Source organism: Pleurodeles waltl, chromosome 12 (genome assembly GCF_031143425.1).
Source record: "Pleurodeles waltl isolate 20211129_DDA chromosome 12, aPleWal1.hap1.20221129, whole genome shotgun sequence".
Classification (NCBI taxonomy): Eukaryota; Metazoa; Chordata; class Amphibia; order Caudata; family Salamandridae; genus Pleurodeles; species Pleurodeles waltl.
The window spans coordinates 664,943,172-664,961,046 of NC_090451.1; the positions used below are offsets into that span (position 1 = coordinate 664,943,172).

Genomic DNA, 17,875 nt, shown 5'->3' on the forward strand with positions numbered 1-17,875 from the left:
TAACCTTTCCCAAGAGAGTCTTCATTTTCTAAGTGGAAGAACCTGGAAAGGCCATCTGCATTGGCATGGGCAGTCCCAGGTCTGTGTTCCACTATAAAGTCCATTCCCTGTAGGGAGATGGACCACCTCAACAGTTTAGGATTTTCACCTTTCATTTGCATCAGCCATTTGAGAGGTCTGTGGTCAGTTTGAACTAGGAAGTGAGTCCCAAAGAGGTATGGTCTCAGCTTCTTCAGGGACCAAACCACAGCAAAGGCCTCCCTCTCAATGGCACTCCAACGCTGCTCCCTGGGGAGTAACCTCCTGCTAATGAAAGCAACAGGCTGGTCAAGGCCATCATCATTTGTTTGGGACAAAACTGCCCCTATCCCATGTTCAGAGGCATCTGTCTGCACAATGAACTGCTTAGAATAATCTGGAGCTTTTAGAACTGGTGCTGAGCACATTGCTTGTTTCAGGGTGTCAAAGGCCTGTTGGCATTCCACAGTCCAGTTCACTTTCTTGGGCATTTTCTTGGAGGTGAGTTCAGTGAGGGCTGTCACAATGGATCCATATCCCTTCACAAACCTCCTGTAATACCCAGTCAAGCCAAGGAATGCCCTGACTTGAGTCTGGGTTTTTGGAGCTACCCAGTCCCGAATAGTCTGGATCTTGGGTTGGAGTGGCTGAACTTGGCCTCCACCTACAAGGTGGCCCAAGTAAACCACAGTTCCCTGCCCTATCTGGCATTTGGATGCCTTGATAGAGAGGCCTGCAGTTTGCAGAGCCTTCAAAACCTTCTTCAGGTGGACCAGGTGATCCTGCCAGGTGGAGCTAAAGACAGCAATATCATCAAGATAAGCTGTGCTAAAGGACTCCAAGCCAGCAAGGACTTGATTCACCAACCTTTGGAAGGTGGCAGGGGCATTCTTTAAACCAAAGGGCATAACAGTAAACTGGTAATGCCCATCAGGTGTGGAGAATGCTGTTTTCTCTTTTGCTCCAGGTGCCATTTTTATTTGCCAGTACCCTGCTGTCAAGTCAAAGGTACTTAAGAATTTGGCAGCACCTAATTTATCTATGAGCTCATCAGCTCTAGGGATTGGATGAGCATCTGTCTTGGTGACAGAATTGAGCCCTCTGTAGTCCACACAAAACCTCATCTCTTTCTTTCCATCTTTGGTGTGAGGTTTGGGGACTAAGACCACTGGGCTAGCCCAGGGGCTGTCAGAGCGCTCAATTACTCCCAATTCCAGCATCTTGTGGACTTCCACCTTGATGCTTTCCTTAACATGGTCAGACTGTCTAAAGATTTTGTTCTTGACAGGCATGCTGTCTCCTGTGTCCACATCATGGGTACACAGGTGTGTCTGACCAGGGGTTAAGGAGAAGAGTTCAGGAAACTGTTGTAGGACTCTCCTACAATCAGCTTGCTGTTGGCCAGAGAGGGTGTCTGAGTAGATCACTCCATCTACTGAGCCATCTTTTGGGTCTGATGACAGAAGATCAGGGAGAGGTTCACTCTCTGCCTCCTGATCCTCATCTGTTACCATCAACAGATTCACATCAGCCCTGTCATGGAAGAGCTTAAGGCGGTTCACATGGATCACCCTCTTGGGGCTCCTGCTTGTGCCCAGGTCCACCAGGTAGGTGACCTGACTCTTCCTTTCTAGCACTGGGTAAGGGCCACTCCATTTGTCCTGGAGTGCCCTGGGAGCCACAGGCTCCAGAACCCAGACTTTCTGCCCTGGTTGGAACTCAACCAGTGCAGCCTTTTGGTCATACCAAAACTTCTGGAGCTGTTGGCTGGCCTCAAGGTTTTTGGTTGCCTTTTCCATGTACTCTGCCATTCTAGAGCGAAGGCCAAGTACATAGTCCACTATGTCTTGTTTAGGCTCATGAAGAGGTCTCTCCCAGCCTTCTTTAACAAGAGCAAGTGGTCCCCTTACAGGGTGACCAAACAGAAGTTCAAAGGGTGAGAATCCTACTCCCTTCTGTGGCACCTCTCTGTAAGCAAAAAGCAGACATGGCAAGAGGACATCCCATCTCCTTTTGAGTTTTTCTGGGAGCCCCATGATCATGCCTTTTAATGTCTTGTTGAATCTCTCAACTAAGCCATTAGTTTGTGGATGGTATGGTGTAGTGAATTTGTAAGTCACTCCACACTCATTCCACATGTGTTTTAGGTATGCTGACATGAAGTTGGTACCTCTGTCAGACACCACCTCCTTAGGGAAACCCACTCTGGTAAAGATACCAATGAGGGCCTTGGCTACTGCAGGGGCAGTAGTCGACCTAAGGGGAATAGCTTCAGGATACCTAGTAGCATGATCCACTACTACTAGGATGTACATATTTCCTGAGGCTGTGGGAGGTTCTAGTGGACCAACTATGTCCACACCCACTCTTTCAAAGGGGACCCCCACCACTGGAAGTGGAATGAGGGGGGCCTTTGGGGGCCCACCTGTCTTACCACTGGATTGACAGGTGGGGCAGGAGAGGCAAAACTCCTTAACCTTCTGGGACATATTGGGCCAGTAGAAGTGGTTGACTAACCTCTCCCACGTCTTGGTTTGTCCCAAATGCCCAGCAAGGGGAATATCATGGGCTAAGGTCAGAATAAACTCTCTGAACGACTGAGGCACTACCACTCTCCTAGTGGTACCAGGTTTGGGGTCTCTGGCCTCAGTGTACAGGAGTCCATCTTCCCAATAGACCCTATGTGTTCCATTTTTCTTGCCCTTGGACTCTTCAGCAGCTTGCTGCCTAAGGCCTTCAAGAGAGGGACAGGTTTCTTGTCCCTTACACAGCTCCTCCCTTGAGGGTCCCCCTGGGCCTAAGAGCTCAACCTGATAAGGTTCAAGCTCCAAAGGCTCAGTTCCCTCAGAGGGCAGAACTTCTTCCTGAGAAGAGAGGTTCTCTTTTTCTGACTGTGTTGCAGTTGGTTTCCCAACTGACTTTCCTTTTCTCTTGGTAGGCTGGGCCATTTTTCCAGACTCCAGCTCTACTTTTTCACCCTGTGCCTTGCACTGTGCTCTTGTTTTCACACACACCAGTTCAGGGATACCCAGCATGGCTGCATGGGTTTTTAGTTCTACCTCAGCCCATGCTGAGGACTCCAGGTCATTTCCAAGCAGACAGTCTACTGGGATGTTTGAGGAGACCACCACCTGTTTCAGGCCATTGACCCCTCCCCATTCTAAAGTTACCATTGCCATGGGATGTGCTTTAGTTTGATTGCCAGCATTGGTGACTGTATAAGTTTTTCCAGTCAGGTATTGGCCAGGGGAAACCAGTTTCTCTGTCACCATGGTGACACTGGCACCTGTATCCCTCAGGCCCTCTACACTTGTCCCATTAATAAAGAGCTGCTGCCTGTATTTTTCCATGTTAGGAGGCCAGGCAGCTAGTGTGGCTAAATCCACCCCACCCTCAGAGACTAGAGTAGCTTCAGTGTGGACCCTGATTTGCTCTGGGCACACTGTTGATCCCACTTGGAGACTAGCCATTCCAGAGTTACCTGGATTGGAGTTTGGAGTGGAACTTTTCTTGCACAGGCCTTGTCTCCAGTTTGGAGCCCAGACTGACTACAGTTTCGACACCAGGCCTTTGTGGGATCAAAGTTTTTACCCTTGTACACAGGATTGTTTTGTGAAGAGGCTCTGGGCCCACCCTCCTGTGCAGGTTTTTGGGGGCCTGTAGAAGACTCTTGACTATTTTTATTTTTGGCTGTCTCACCACCTTTCCCCTGGGGAGGTTTTGTGACCCCTTTCTTTTGGTCACCCCCTGTGGAAGTTTTGGACACCCTAGTCTTGACCCAATGGTCCGCCTTCTTTCCCAATTCTTGGGGAGAAATTGGTCCTAGGTCTACCAGATGCTGATGCAGTTTATCATTGAAACAATTACTTAACAGGTGTTCTTTCACAACTAAATTGTACAGCCCATCATAATTACTTACACCACTGCCTTGAATCCAACCATCTAGTGTTTTCACTGAGTAGTCTACAAAGTCAACCCAGGTCTGGCTCGAGGATTTTTGAGCCCCCCTGAATCTAATCCTATACTCCTCAGTGGAGAATCCAAAGCCCTCAATCAGGGTACCCTTCATGAGGTCATAAGATTCTGCATCTTTTCCAGAGAGTGTGAGGAGTCTATCTGTAGGAAGTTGGCTCTGTATGTGCTATTTCAAAGTAAGGAATAGCATGCACAGAGTCCAAGGGTTCCCCTTAGAGGTAAAATAGTGGTAAAAATAGATAATACTAATGCTCTATTTTGTGGTAGTGTGGTCGAGCAGTAGGCTTATCCAAGGAGTAGTGTTAAGCATTTGTTGTACATACACATAGACAATAAATGAGGTACACACACTCAGAGACAAATCCAGCCAATAGGTTTTGTTATAGAAAAATATCTTTTCTTAGTTTATTTTAAGAACCACAGGTTCAAATTTAACATGTAATATCTTGTTTGAAAGGTATTGCAGGTAAGTACATTAGGAACTTTCAATCATTTCAATTGCATGTATACTTTTCAAGTTATTGACAAATAGCTATTTCAAAAGTGGACACAGTGCAATTTTCACAGTTCCTGGGGGAGGTAAGTTTTTGTTAGTTTTACCAGGTAAGTAAGACACTTACAGGGTTCAGTTCTTGGTCCAAGGTAGCCCACCGTTGGGGGTTCAGAGCAACCCCAAAGTTACCACACCAGCAGCTCAGGGCCGGTCAGGTGCAGAGTTCAAAGTGGTGCCCAAAACGCATAGGCTATAATGGAGAGAAGGGGGTGCCCCGGTTCCGGTCTGCTTGCAGGTAAGTACTCGCGTCTTCGGAGGGCAGACCACGGGGGTTTTGTAGGGCACCGGGGGGGACACAAGCCCACACAGAAATTTCACCCTCAGCAGCGCGGGGGCGGCCGGGTGCAGTGTAGAAACAAGCGTCGGGTTTTCAATGTTAGTCTATGAGAGATCAAGGGATCTCTTCAGCGCTGCAGGCAGGCAAGGGGGGGCTTCCTCGGGGAAACCTCCACTTGGGCAAGGGAGAGGGACTCCTGGGGGTCACTTCTGCAGTGAAAGTCCGGTCCTTCAGGTCCTGGGGGCTGCGGGTGCAGGGTCTTTTCCAGGCGTCAGGACTTAGGTTTCAGAGAGTCGCGGTCAGGGGAAGCCTCGGGATTCCCTCTGCAGGCGGCGCTGTGGGGGCTCAGGGGGGACAGGTTTTGGTACTCACAGTCGTAGAGTAGTCCGGGGGTCCTCCCTGAGGTGTTGGTTCTCCACCAGCCGAGTCGGGGTCGCCGGGTGCAGTGTTGCAAGTCTCACGCTTCTTGCGGGGAGTTGCAGGGTTCTTTAAAGCTGCTTCTTGAAACAAAGTTGCAGTCTTTTTGGAGCAGGTCTGCTGTCCTCGGGAGTTTCTTGTCGTCGTCGAAGCAGGGCAGTCCTCAGAGGATTCAGAGGTCGCTGGTTCCTTTGGAAGGCGTCGCTGTAGCAGAGTTCTTTGGAAGGCAGGAGACAGGCCGGTGAGTTTCTGGAGCCAAGGCAGTTGTTGTCTTCTGGTCTTCCTCTGCAGGGGTTTTCAGCTGGGCAGTCCTTCTTCTTGTTGTTGCAGGAATCTCATTTTCTAGGGTTCAGGGTAGCCCTTAAATACTAGATTTAAGGGCGTGTTTAGGTCTGGGGGGTTAGTAGCCAATGGCTACTAGCCCTGAGGGTGGGTACACCCTCTTTGTGCCTCCTCCCAAGGGGAGGGGGTCACAATCCTAACCCTATTGGGGGAATCCTCCATCTGCAAGATGGAGGATTTCTAAAAGTTAGAGTCACCTCAGCTCAGGACACCTTAGGGGCTGTCCTGACTGGCCAGTGACTCCTCCTTGTTGCTTTCTTTGTTCCCTCCAGCCTTGCCGCCAAAAGTGGGGGCCGTGGCCGGAGGGGGCGGGCAACTCCAGCAAGCTGGAGTGCCCTGCTGGGCTGTGACAAAGGGGTGAGCCTTTGAGGCTCACCGCCAGGTGTCACAGCTCCTGCCTGGGGGAGGTGTTAGCATCTCCACCCAGTGCAGGCTTTGTTACTGGCCTCAGAGTGACAAAGGCACTCTCCCCAGGGGGCCAGCAACATGTCTCTAGTGTGGCAGGCTGCTGGAACTAGTCAGCCTACACAGACAGTCGGTTAAGTTTCAGGGGGCACCTCTAAGGTGCCCTCTGGGGTGTATTTTGCAATAAAATGTACACTGGCATCAGTGTACATTTATTGTGCTGAGAAGTTTGATACCAAACTTCCCAGTTTTCAGTGTAGCCATTATGGTGCTGTGGAGTTCGTGTTTGACAAACTCCCAGACCATATACTCTTATGGCTACCCTGCACTTACAATGTCTAAGGTTTTGTTTAGACACTGTAGGGGTACCATGCTCATGCACTGGTACCCTCACCTATGGTATAGTGCACCCTGCCTTAGGGCTGTAAGGCCTGCTAGAGGGGTGTCTTACCTATACTGCATAGGCAGTGAGAGGCTGGCATGGCACCCTGAGGGGAGTGCCATGTCGACTTACTCGTTTTGTCCTCACTAGCACACACAAGCTGGCAAGCAGTGTGTCTGTGCTGAGTGAGAGGTCTCCAGGGTGGCATAAGATATGCTGCAGCCCTTAGAGACCTTCCTTGGCATCAGGGCCCTTGGTACTAGAAGTACCAGTTACAAGGGACTTATCTGGATGCCAGGGTCTGCCAATTGTGGATACAAAAGTACAGGTTAGGGAAAGAACACTGGTGCTGGGGCCTGGTTAGCAGGCCTCCGCACACTTTCAATTGTAAACATAGCATCAGCAAAGGCAAAAAGTCAGGGGGCAACCATGCCAAGGAGGCATTTCCTTACACTCTGCATTTGCAAATCAAGGATCCGTGGAAATTAATTGGCCTTTTTTTTTTTTTTTTAACCAGGAGGGGTCAGTAAGGGATCCCTCTATGTATCCTATGGGGTCAGGATACCTGTATCCTGACTCCTTATGCCTTTTTTCACTCTTCTTTTCCCCACCCCTGAGCCGATGCGACAAAAGAAATGGCGGATGCAACTTTTCTATCAGGTTGTGGCCAGCCAATCAGGGCCATACTTTCCATCCGAATCCGCAGATCAGAGCCCGCGCCGTAGATATCTATATTTTCTAACTCAAATATCTCAGAAACTACTGCACAGATTTACACCAAATCACAAAAAGCATGCTTTCAGGACCAGGATCTAGCTTTCTGCCAAATTTGGAGTACGTCAGTTCAGTGGTTCAGGCTGCAGTAGAGTTCAGAATTTTGAAAAATCCAACTGACACAGAACGGGGAAAAAGTGTTTTGGGACCGCCCTTCTTCTATGCCCCCACTTGAGGGATCACCCCGAAACTTTCAACAAAACTGCTAAACTGACCAAAGTATAATTTTTGAAATGTTTGCAAAGATTAATCAAACAGAGACAAAGTTATTGGCAATACAAAAAAATGCTCCATCTATGGAACAAAATGGTCCTAACTATAACTACCTAAAATATACATATTCCTTCCACCACCCAAACAACAAGATCTACATCAAAAAAGGTCTGCTTTCCTTCAAATACAGGTGTCTAGTTTACTAGCACTATAGGACCAATTAAGCACCTAATTGGTTCCTTTACCACTGAGTTGCAGCAGCCCACTTGTACAGGAGGGAACTACTACTTGAGCATATGGGACAAAAAGCTGCTCCCCTGCCTTCAAAATGGAGAAGGATCAGTCGCACCATTCCCAAACTCAACTCATGCATGTAGGGTTTCTATTAAGTACATTTTCTTTGGCCTCAAGGGTATCAAAGAAAGTTTGACTGCACATCCACAGTACAGGATCTCTTCATGTCAGGTGGAGGAGATGTTTACCATGATTCTGCATCTGCTTAACAATTCTTTTAGCACCTATATTTCCAGAGGTATTGCAAGTTAGAGACTCAGACAAGTCTAGCCCTAAAATGAGTTAGCCGCAGTTGGAAATGGTGCCAGCAGTGAAAGCACTGGATCCTGTGGCCATCACTAAGAAAACCTGTTGATGACCAAGGGTCTTTAAAAAAAAATGCATTAAAAATGAAGGCAACAATGGATCGTCAAGATGGGAGATGGCCCGCCATTTACATCTGTTTTACTAAGATAGTCACAAGTTACTGGCTTAACTGATCATTGCACTCCAGTTGACTAGATACTGTGCCCAAAATGATTATTGGCTCCTGGACAACACTAGTGAGGAGCACCTAAGACATATGAAAATCATTTTGTTAGGTGGGACCCAAATGTTTGGGGGGGTGGCTGACCACACTGTACATTTTTAGAGGTGGCAACGTTTAATGAACTTCTTGGTACCGCAGACATATACAAGCGTCAGTAGTGTGCCCAGAGTCCACATATCGGTTTCTTCTTGCCCACTTTGTAGGCTCATTTAGTGGGAGCTTAAGGTCTGTTGTGAACTAGAGAACAAGGAGTAAGCAGAACTCACTGAGTTTCACTCCACAGGATTCTGCGGCGTTACTGAAAAACTCTGCAAGATTCTGCAGAATTACGCCAATGGGTGGAAAATATTCACGTTTGCTGCTCATGTTGCAATTGAGCACCAGTAACACGAGCAGCGCTCAAAAATCAGCGCTAACGGCACCAGGCAGTACACAAGGACGTGCAGCAATTCAAGCTGATTTTGCTGTCACTCAAGTAGAAAATCTACTTGACTTTCAACATATCTACTCAAGAAGCAGCTCTCTGACCTCAAATGCTGGCAACTGTCCACGTTAGAAAAGTCGCAATAGGTGACACTAAACCTCACTTGTCCTTGTGAGATTACTATTCTAGAGCCTTCAAAGGAAAAAAATTCCACCAAGCAGCGATTGTCGGAATTTGGCTAGAACTCTAAATTACTTGAGTAACACAGATTTGTCAAACTTCTCCAATTCTGCAGGCGAAGTGCAACATTTTGCCCAACCATGTAGAGAGCTAAACACTTACAGACAATCCTAAGTCGACAAAAACCAAGTTCCATGGGATAATATAAGCCTTAGGGCCAATGTTAACAGACCTCTTAAACTAGGTAATAACATCTATGAAAGTATTTCCTATGGGATACTCCCTCTTTTGAAGCAGTCATATGTCAAAATACTTTGGTGTCTTACTGATAACGCAAGTACCATTCTTAATTGTCCTCAGGTCTCACTCATACTGTGGACCACCTTTGTAGGGTCAGAATGGTCTCACTGGTATAGTGGGCCCCATATAAGGAGGTCAGAATAAGCTCACTGAAATAGCATCCTTTTTGTGGAGGTAAATTCAAAGTGTTCAGTGCCTCTAACCTGTTGCATCTGCTGCTGAAGCCTCTTCTTTTGCCCCACGTCCAGTATGAGTGGATGCAATTGCCTCTCATTCTGAAGGGTAGTGCCATCCATCTCTTGCTGAAGCTTCATTGCTGATCTCTTCATTCTCATCAATTTAAGCTGATTTTTCACTGTCATGTGCTGCTGTGTCAGCATATTTGCAAGGGGCTCTTCAAATCTGCGTAACAAAAACAGTTTTCAGATGCTATAATTCCCACAAAGAAGCATGAAATGTATGAAAAGCTTAAGTTTCAGAGTTCATCAAACATAACAAGGTAAAAAAAAGAAAAAAAAAAAAAAAAAGGAGGTATATGTAGGAAGCTGGCTCTTTATATGATATATCAACTGAGATATATTGTGCAAAGAGGCAAGGGGTTCCCTTACCAGTGGACAGGGGCTTGCTCTAGCAATCCCAAGGTGCTATTTTTCTTAAGGGGGTAGTGTGGTCGAGCAGCCTTAGGCTTATCAGAGAGGAGTGTTAAACATCTGCAAATACACACACAGTCAATAAATGAGACACAAGAATCAATATGAAAATGTCACTTACCCAGTGTACATCTGTTCGTGGCATTAGTCGCTGCAGATTCACATGCTGTGCACATCCCGCCAACTGGTGTTGGGCTCGGAGTGTTACAAGTTGTTTTTCTTCGAAGAAGTCTTTTCGAGTCACGAGACCGAGGGACTCCTCCCATTTCGACTCCATTGCGCATGGGCGTCGACTCCATCTTAGATTGTTTTCCCCGCAGAGGGTGAGGTAGGAGTTGTGTATGCTAGTAATAGTGCCCATGCAATGGAGTGAATGCGTATGTACATAATGAAGTTTAAAGTAATATATTTACAAATGTACAAATGTTTAAGATCTACTTCTGAACGGCTACAGGCTCCCGGGGAGGCGGGTGGGCGCATGTGAATCTGCAGCGACTAATGCCACGAACAGATGTACACTGGGTAAGTGACATTTTCCGTTCGATGGCATGTGTAGCTGCAGATACACATGCTGTGCATAGACTAATAAGCAGTTATCTCCCCAAAAGCGGTGGTTCAGCCTGTAGGAGTTGAAGTAGTTTGAAATAATGTTCTTAGTACAGCTTGACCTACTGTTGCTTGTTGTGCAGTTAACACATCTACACAGTAGTGCTTGGTAAATGTATGAGGCGTAGACCATGTTGCTGCCTTACATATTTCGTTCATTGGAATATTTCCTAGAAAGGCCATGGTAGCACCTTTCTTTCTGGTTGAGTGTGCCTTTGGTGTAATAGGCAGTTCTCTTTTAGCTTTAAGATAGCAGGTTTGAATGCACCTAACTATCCATCTAGCAATGCCTTGTTTTGAAATTGGATTTCCTGTATGAGGTTTTTGAAAGGCGATAAATAGTTGTTTTGTCTTTCGAATTAGTTTTGTTCTGTCAATGTAGTACATTAGTGCTCTTTTGATGTCTAATGTATGTAGTGCTCTTTCAGCTACAGAATCTGGCTGTGGGAAGAACACTGGTAATTCTACCGTTTGATTCAAGTGGAACGGTGAGATTACTTTTGGTAAAAATTTAGGATTCGTCCGTAGAACAACTTTATTTTTGTGTATTTGAATAAATGGTTCTTGAATGGTAAATGCTTGAATTTCACTCACTCTTCTTAGAGATGGGATGGCAATTAAAAATGCAACTTTCCACGTTAAGTATTGCATTTCACAAGAGTGCATGGGCTCAAAAGGTGGACCCATGAGTCGTGTTAAGACAATGTTGAGGTTCCATGAAGGAACCAGTGGTGTTCTTGGTGGTATAATTCTCTTTAGGCCTTCCATAAACGCTTTTATGACTGGTATCCTAAATAATGAAGTTGAGTGCGTAATTTGCAGGTAAGCTGAAATTGCTGTAAGATGTATTTTAATGGAAGAGAAAGCTAGTTTAGATTTCTGCAAATGTAGTAAGTATCCTACTATCTCTTTTGCAGATGCGTGTAAAGGTTGAATTTGATTATTATGGCAGTAATAAACAAATCTTTTCCACTTATTTGCATAACAGTGTCTAGTGGTAGGTTTTCTAGCCTGTTTTATGTCCTCCATACATTCCTGTGTGAGGTCTAAGTGCCCGAATTCTAGGATTTCAGGAGCCAAATTGCTAGATTCAGCGATGCTGGATTTGGATGTCTGATCTGTTGTTTGTGTTGTGTTAACAGATCTGGTCTGTTTGGCAGTTTGATATGAGGTACTACTGAAAGGTCTAGTAGTGTTGTGTACCAAGGTTGCCTTGCCCATGTTGGTGCTATTAGTATGAGTTTGTTTTGCCTCAACTTGTTTACTAGATATGGAAGAAGTGGGAGAGGGGGAAAAGCGTACGCAAATATCCCTGACCAGTTCATCCATAGTGCATTGCCCTGAGACTGATGTTGTGGGTACCTGGATGCGAAGTTTTGGCATTTTGAGTTTTCTTTTGTTGCAAATAGATCTATTTGTGGCGTTCCCCACATTCTGAAGTAAGTGTTCAGTATTTGGGGGTTAATTTCCCATTCGTGGATCTGTTGGTGATCCCGAGAGAGATTGTCTGCTAACTGATTCTGAATCCCTGGAATAAATTGTGCTATTAGGCGAATGTGTTGTGAATCGCCCAATGCCATATTTTTTGTGTTAGGAGACACAACTGTGTCGAGTGTGTTCCTCCCTGTTTAGGTAATACATTGTCATGTTGTCTGTTTTGACAAGAGTGTATTTGTGGGTTATTATGGGTTGAAATGCTTTCAGAGCTAGAAATACAGCTAACTGTTCTAAGTGGTTTATATGTGTAAGGAAATGCCTCCTTGGCATGGTTGCCCCTGACTTTTTGCCTTTGCTGATGCTATGTTTACAATTGAAAGTGTGCTGAGGCCTGCTAACCAGGCCCCAGCACCAGTGTTCTTTCCCTAACCTGTACTTTTGTATCCACAATTGGCAGACCCTGGCATCCAGATAAGTCCCTTGTAACTGGTACTTCTAGTACCAAGGGCCCTGATGCCAAGGAAGGTCTCTAAGGGCTGCAGCATGTCTTATGCCACCCTGGAGACCTCTCACTCAGCACAGACACACTGCTTGCCAGCTTGTGTGTGCTAGTGAGGACAAAACGAGTAAGTCGACATGGCACTCCCCTCAGGGTGCCATGCCAGCCTCTCACTGCCTATGCAGTATAGGTAAGACACCCCTCTAGCAGGCCTTACAGCCCTAAGGCAGGGTGCACTATACCATAGGTGAGGGTACCAGTGCATGAGCATGGTACCCCTACAGTGTCTAAACAAAACCTTAGACATTGTAAGTGCAGGGTAGCCATAAGAGTATATGGTCTGGGAGTCTGTCAAACACGAACTCCACAGCACCATAATGGCTACACTGAAAACTGGGAAGTTTGGTATCAAACTTCTCAGCACAATAAATGCACACTGATGCCAGTGTACATTTTATTGTAAAATACCCCACAGAGGGCACCTTAGAGGTGCCCCCTGAAACTTAACCGACTGTCTGTGTAGGCTGACTAGTTCCAGCAGCCTGCCACACTAGAGACATGTTGCTGGCCCCATGGGGAGAGTGCCTTTGTCACTCTGAGGCCAGTAACAAAGCCTGCACTGGGTGGGGATGCTAACACCTCCCCCAGGCAGGAGCTGTGACACCTGGCGGTGAGCCTCAAAGGCTCGCCCCTTTGTCACAGCCCAGCAGGGCACTCCAGCTTAGTGGAGTTGCCCGCCCCCTCCGGCCACGGCCCCCACTTTTGGCGGCAAGGCTGGAGGGAACAAAGAAAGCCACAAGGAGGAGTCACTGGCCAGTCAGGACAGCCCCTAAGGTGTCCTGAGCTGAGGTGACTCTGACTTTTAGAAATCCTCCATCTTGCAGATGGAGGATTCCCCCAATAGGGTTAGGATTGTGACCCCCTCCCCTTGGGAGGAGGCACTAAGAGGGTGTACCCACCCTCAGGGCTAGTAGCCATTGGCTACTAACCCCCCAGACCTAAACACGCCCTTAAATTTAGTATTTAAGGGCTACCCTGAATCCTAGAAAATTAGATTCCTGCAACTACAAGAAGGACTGCCTAGCTGAAAAACCCCTGCAGAGGAAGACCAGAAGACGACAACTGCCTTGGCTCCAGAAACTCACCGGCCTGTCTCCTGCCTTCCAAAGATCCTGCTCCAGCGACGCCTTCCAAAGGGACCAGCGACCTCGACATCCTCTGAGGACTGCCCCTGCTTCGAAAAGACAAGAAACTCCCGAGGACAGCGGACCTGCTCCAAGAAAAGCTGCAACTTTGTTTCCAGCAGCCTTGAAAGAACCCTGCAAGCTCCCCGCAAGAAGCGTGAGACTTGCAACACTGCACCCGGCGACCCAGACTCGGCTGGTGGAGATCCAACACCTCAGGAGGGACCCCAGGACTACTCTGATACTGTGAGTACAAAAACCTGTCCCCCCTGAGCCCCCACAGCGCCGCCTGCAGAGGGAATCCCGAGGCTTCCCCTGACCGCGACTCCTTGAATCCAAAACCCGACGCCTGGGAGAGACCTTGCACCCGCAGCCCCCAGGACCTGAAGGACCGGACTTTCACTGGAGAAGTGACCCCCAGGAGTCCCTCTCCCTTGCCCAAGTGGAGGTTTCCCCGAGGAACCCCCCCCTTGCCTGCCTGCAGCGCTGAAGAGATCCCTAGATCTCCCATAGACTAACACTACAAACCCGACGCTTGTCCTAACACTGCACCCGGCTGCCCCCGCGCCGCTGAGGGTGAAATTCCTGTGTGGGCTTGTGTCCCCCCCGGTGCCCTACAAAACCCCCCTGGTCTGCCCTCCGAAGACGCGGGTACTTACCTGCTGGCAGACTGGAACCGGGGCACCCCCTTCTCCATTGAAGCCTATGTGTTTTGGGCACCACTTTGGACTCTGCACCTGACCGGCCCTGAGCTGCTGGTGTGGTGACTTTGGGGTTACTCTGAACCCCCAACGGTGGGCTACCTTGGACCAAGAACTGAACCCTGTGTCGTACTTACCTGGTAAAACTAACAAAAACTTACCTCCCCCAGGAACTGTGAAAATTGCACTAAGTGTCCACTTTTAAAGTAGCTATTTGTCAATAACTTGAAAAGTATACATGCAATTGAGATGATTCAAAGTTCCTAATGTACTTACCTGCAATACCTTTCAAACAAGATATTACATGTTAAATTTGAACCTGTGGTTCTTAAAATAAACTAAGAAAAGATATTTTTCTATACAAAAACCTATTGGCTGGATTTGTCTCTGAGTGTGTGTACCTCATTTATTGTCTATGTGTATGTACAACAAATGCTTAACACTACTCCTTGGATAAGCCTACTGCTCGACCACACTACCACAAAATAGAGCATTAGTATTATCTATTTTTACCACTATTTTACCTCTAAGGGGAACCCTTGGACTCTGTGCATGCTATTCCTTACTTTGAAATAGCACATACAGAGCCAACTTCCTACATTGGTGGATCAGCGGTGGGGTACAAGACTTTGCATTTGCTGGACTACTCAGCCAATACCTGATCACACGACAAATTCCAAAATTGTCATTAGAAATTGATTTTTGCAATTTGAAAAGTTTTCTAAATCCTTAAAAGACCTGCTAGGGCCTTGTGTTAGATCCTGTTTAGCATTTCTTTTAGAGTTTAAAAGTTTGTAAAAGTTTGAATTAGATTCTAGAACCAGTTGTAGATTCTTAAAAAGTATTCCAACTTTTAGAAGCAAAATGTCTAGCACAGATGTGACTGTGGTGGAACTCGACACCACACCTTACCTCCATCTTAAGATGAGGGAGCTAAGGTCACTCTGTAAAATAAAGAAAATAACAATGGGCCCCAAACCTACCAAAATACAGCTCCAGGAGCTTTTGGCAGAGTTTGAAAAGGCCAACCCCTCTGAGGGTGGCAACTCAGAGGAAGAGGATAGTGACTTGGAGGAAAATTCCCCCCTACCAGTCCTATCTAGGGAGAACAGGGTCTCTCAAACCCTGACTCCAAAAATAATAGTCAGAGATGCTGGTTCCCTCACAGGAGAGACCAACACCTCTGAAATCACTGAGGATAACTCCAGTGAAGAGGACATCCAGTTAGCCAGGATGGCCAAAAGATTGGCTTTGGAAAGACAGATCCTAGCCATAGAGAGGGAAAGACAAGAGATGGGCCTAGGACCCATCAATGGTGGCAGCAACATAAATAGGGTCAGAGATTCTCCTGACATGTTGAAAATCCCTAAAGGGATTGTAACTAAATATGAAGATGGTGATGACATCACCAAATGGTTCACAGCTTTTGAGAGGGCTTGTGTAACCAGAAAAGTGAACAGATCTCACTGGGGTGCTCTCCTTTGGGAAATGTTCACAGGAAAGTGTAGGGATAGACTCCTCACACTCTCTGGAAAAGATGCAGAATCTTATGACCTCATGAAGGGTACCCTGATTGAGGGCTTTGGATTCTCCACTGAGGAGTATAGGATTAGATTCAGGGGGGCTCAAAAATCCTCGAGCCAGACCTGGGTTGACTTTGTAGACTACTCAGTAAAAACACTAGATGGTTGGATTCAAGGCAGTGGTGTAAGTAATTATGATGGGCTGTACAATTTATTTGTGAAAGAACACCTGTTGAGTAATTGTTTCAATGATAAACTGCATCAGCATCTGGTAGACCTAGGACCAATTTCTCCCCAAGAATTGGGAAAGAAGGCGGACCATTGGGTCAAGACAAGGGTGTCCAAAACTTCCACAGGGGGTGACCAAAAGAAAGGGGTCACAAAACCTCCCCAGGGGAAAGGTGGTGAGACAGCCAAAAATAAAAATAGTCAAGAGTCTTCTAAAGGCCCCCAAAAACCTGCACAGGAGGGTGGGCCCAGAGCCTCTTCACAAAACAATCCTGGGTACAAGGGTATAAACTTTGATCCCAAAAAGGCCTGGTGTCGAAACTGTAGTCAGTCTGGACACCAAACTGGAGACAAGGCCTGTCCCAAGAAAAGTTCCACTCCAAACTCCAATCCAGGTAACACTGGAATGGCTAGTCTCCAAGTGGGATCAACAGTGTGCCCAGAGCAAATCAGGGTCCACACTGAAGCTACTCTAGTCTCTGAGGGTGGGGTGGATATAGCCACACTAGCTGCCTGGCCCCCTAACATGCAAAAATACAGGCAGCAGCTCTTTATTAATGGGACAAGTGTAGAGGGCCTGAGGGATACAGGTGCCAGTGTCACCATGGTGACAGAAAAACTGGTTTCCCCTGGCCAATACCTGACTGGAAAAACTTACACAGTCACCAACGCTGACAATCAGAGAAAAGTACATCCCATGGCAATGGTTACTTTAGAATGGGGAGGGGTCGATGGCCTGAAACAGGTGGTGGTCTCCTCAAATATCCCAGTGGACTGTCTGCTTGGAAATGACCTGGAGTCCTCAGCATGGGCTGAGGTAGAACTAAAAACCCATGCAGCAATGCTGGGTATCCCTGAACTGGTGTGTGTGAAAACAAGAGCACAGTGCAAGGCACAGGGTGAACAAGTAGAGCTGGAGTCTGGAAGAATGGCCCAGCCTACCAAGAGAACAGGAAAGTCAGTTGGGAAACCAACTGCAACACAGCAAAAGAAAGGGAACCTCTCTTCTCAGGAAGAAGTTCTGCCCTCTGAGGGAACTGAGCCTTTGGGGCTTGAACCTTATCAGGTTGAGCTCTTAGGCCCAGGGGGACCCTCAAGGGAGGAGCTGTGTAAGGGACAAGAAACCTGTCCCTCTCTTGAAGGCCTTAGGCAGCAAGCTGCTGAAGAGTCCAAGGGCACGAAAAATGGAACACATGGGGTCTATTGGGAAGATGGACTCCTGTACACTGAGGCCAGAGACCCCAAACCTGGTGCCACTAGGAGAGTGGTAGTGCCTCAGCTGTTCAGAGAGTTCATCCTAACATTGGCCCATGACATTCCCCTTGCTGGACATTTGGGACAAACCAAGACGTGGGAGAGGCTAGTCAACCACTTCTACTGGCCCAATATGTCCAACATGGTTAAGGAGTTTTGCCTCTCCTGCCCCACCTGTCAAGCCAGTGGTAAGACAGGTGGGCACCCAAAGGCCCCCCTCATTCCACTTCCAGTGGTGGGGGTCCCCTTTGAAAGAGTGGGTGTGGACATAGTTGGTCCACTAGAACCTCCCACAGCCTCAGGAAATATGTATATCCTGGTAGTAGTGGATCATGCTACCAGGTATCCTGAAGCTATTCCCCTTAGGTCGACTACTGCCCCTGCAGTAGCCAAGGCCCTCATTGGTATCTTTACCAGAGTGGGTTTCCCTAAGGAGGTGGTGTCTGACAGAGGTACCAACTTCATGTCAGCATACCTGAAACATATGTGGAATGAGTGTGGAGTGACTTATAAATTCACTACACCTTACCATCCACAAACTAATGGCTTAGTTGAGAGATTCAACAAGACATTAAAGGGCATGATCATGGGGCTCCCAGAAAAACTCAAAAGGAGATGGGATGTCCTCTTGCCATGTCTGCTTTTCGCTTACAGAGAGGTGCCACAGAAGGGAGTAGGATTCTCACCCTTTGAACTTCTGTTTGGTCATC

At 47.2% G+C, this 17,875-nt stretch overlaps 1 protein-coding gene across 4 annotated transcripts in view; it reads right to left on the reverse strand.

Annotated features, from left to right (window-relative positions):
- Nucleotides 1-17,875, reverse strand: part of GON4L (gon-4 like) — a 393,663-nt gene that overhangs the window by 190,904 nt on the left and 184,884 nt on the right. For all 4 annotated transcript variants that reach the window (XM_069218468.1, XM_069218469.1, XM_069218466.1 and 1 more), the window contains one exon: nt 9,287-9,485. In XM_069218468.1, coding sequence (XP_069074569.1) covers nt 9,287-9,485 — 199 coding nt within the window. The remainder of the gene's footprint in view (nt 1-9,286; nt 9,486-17,875) is intronic.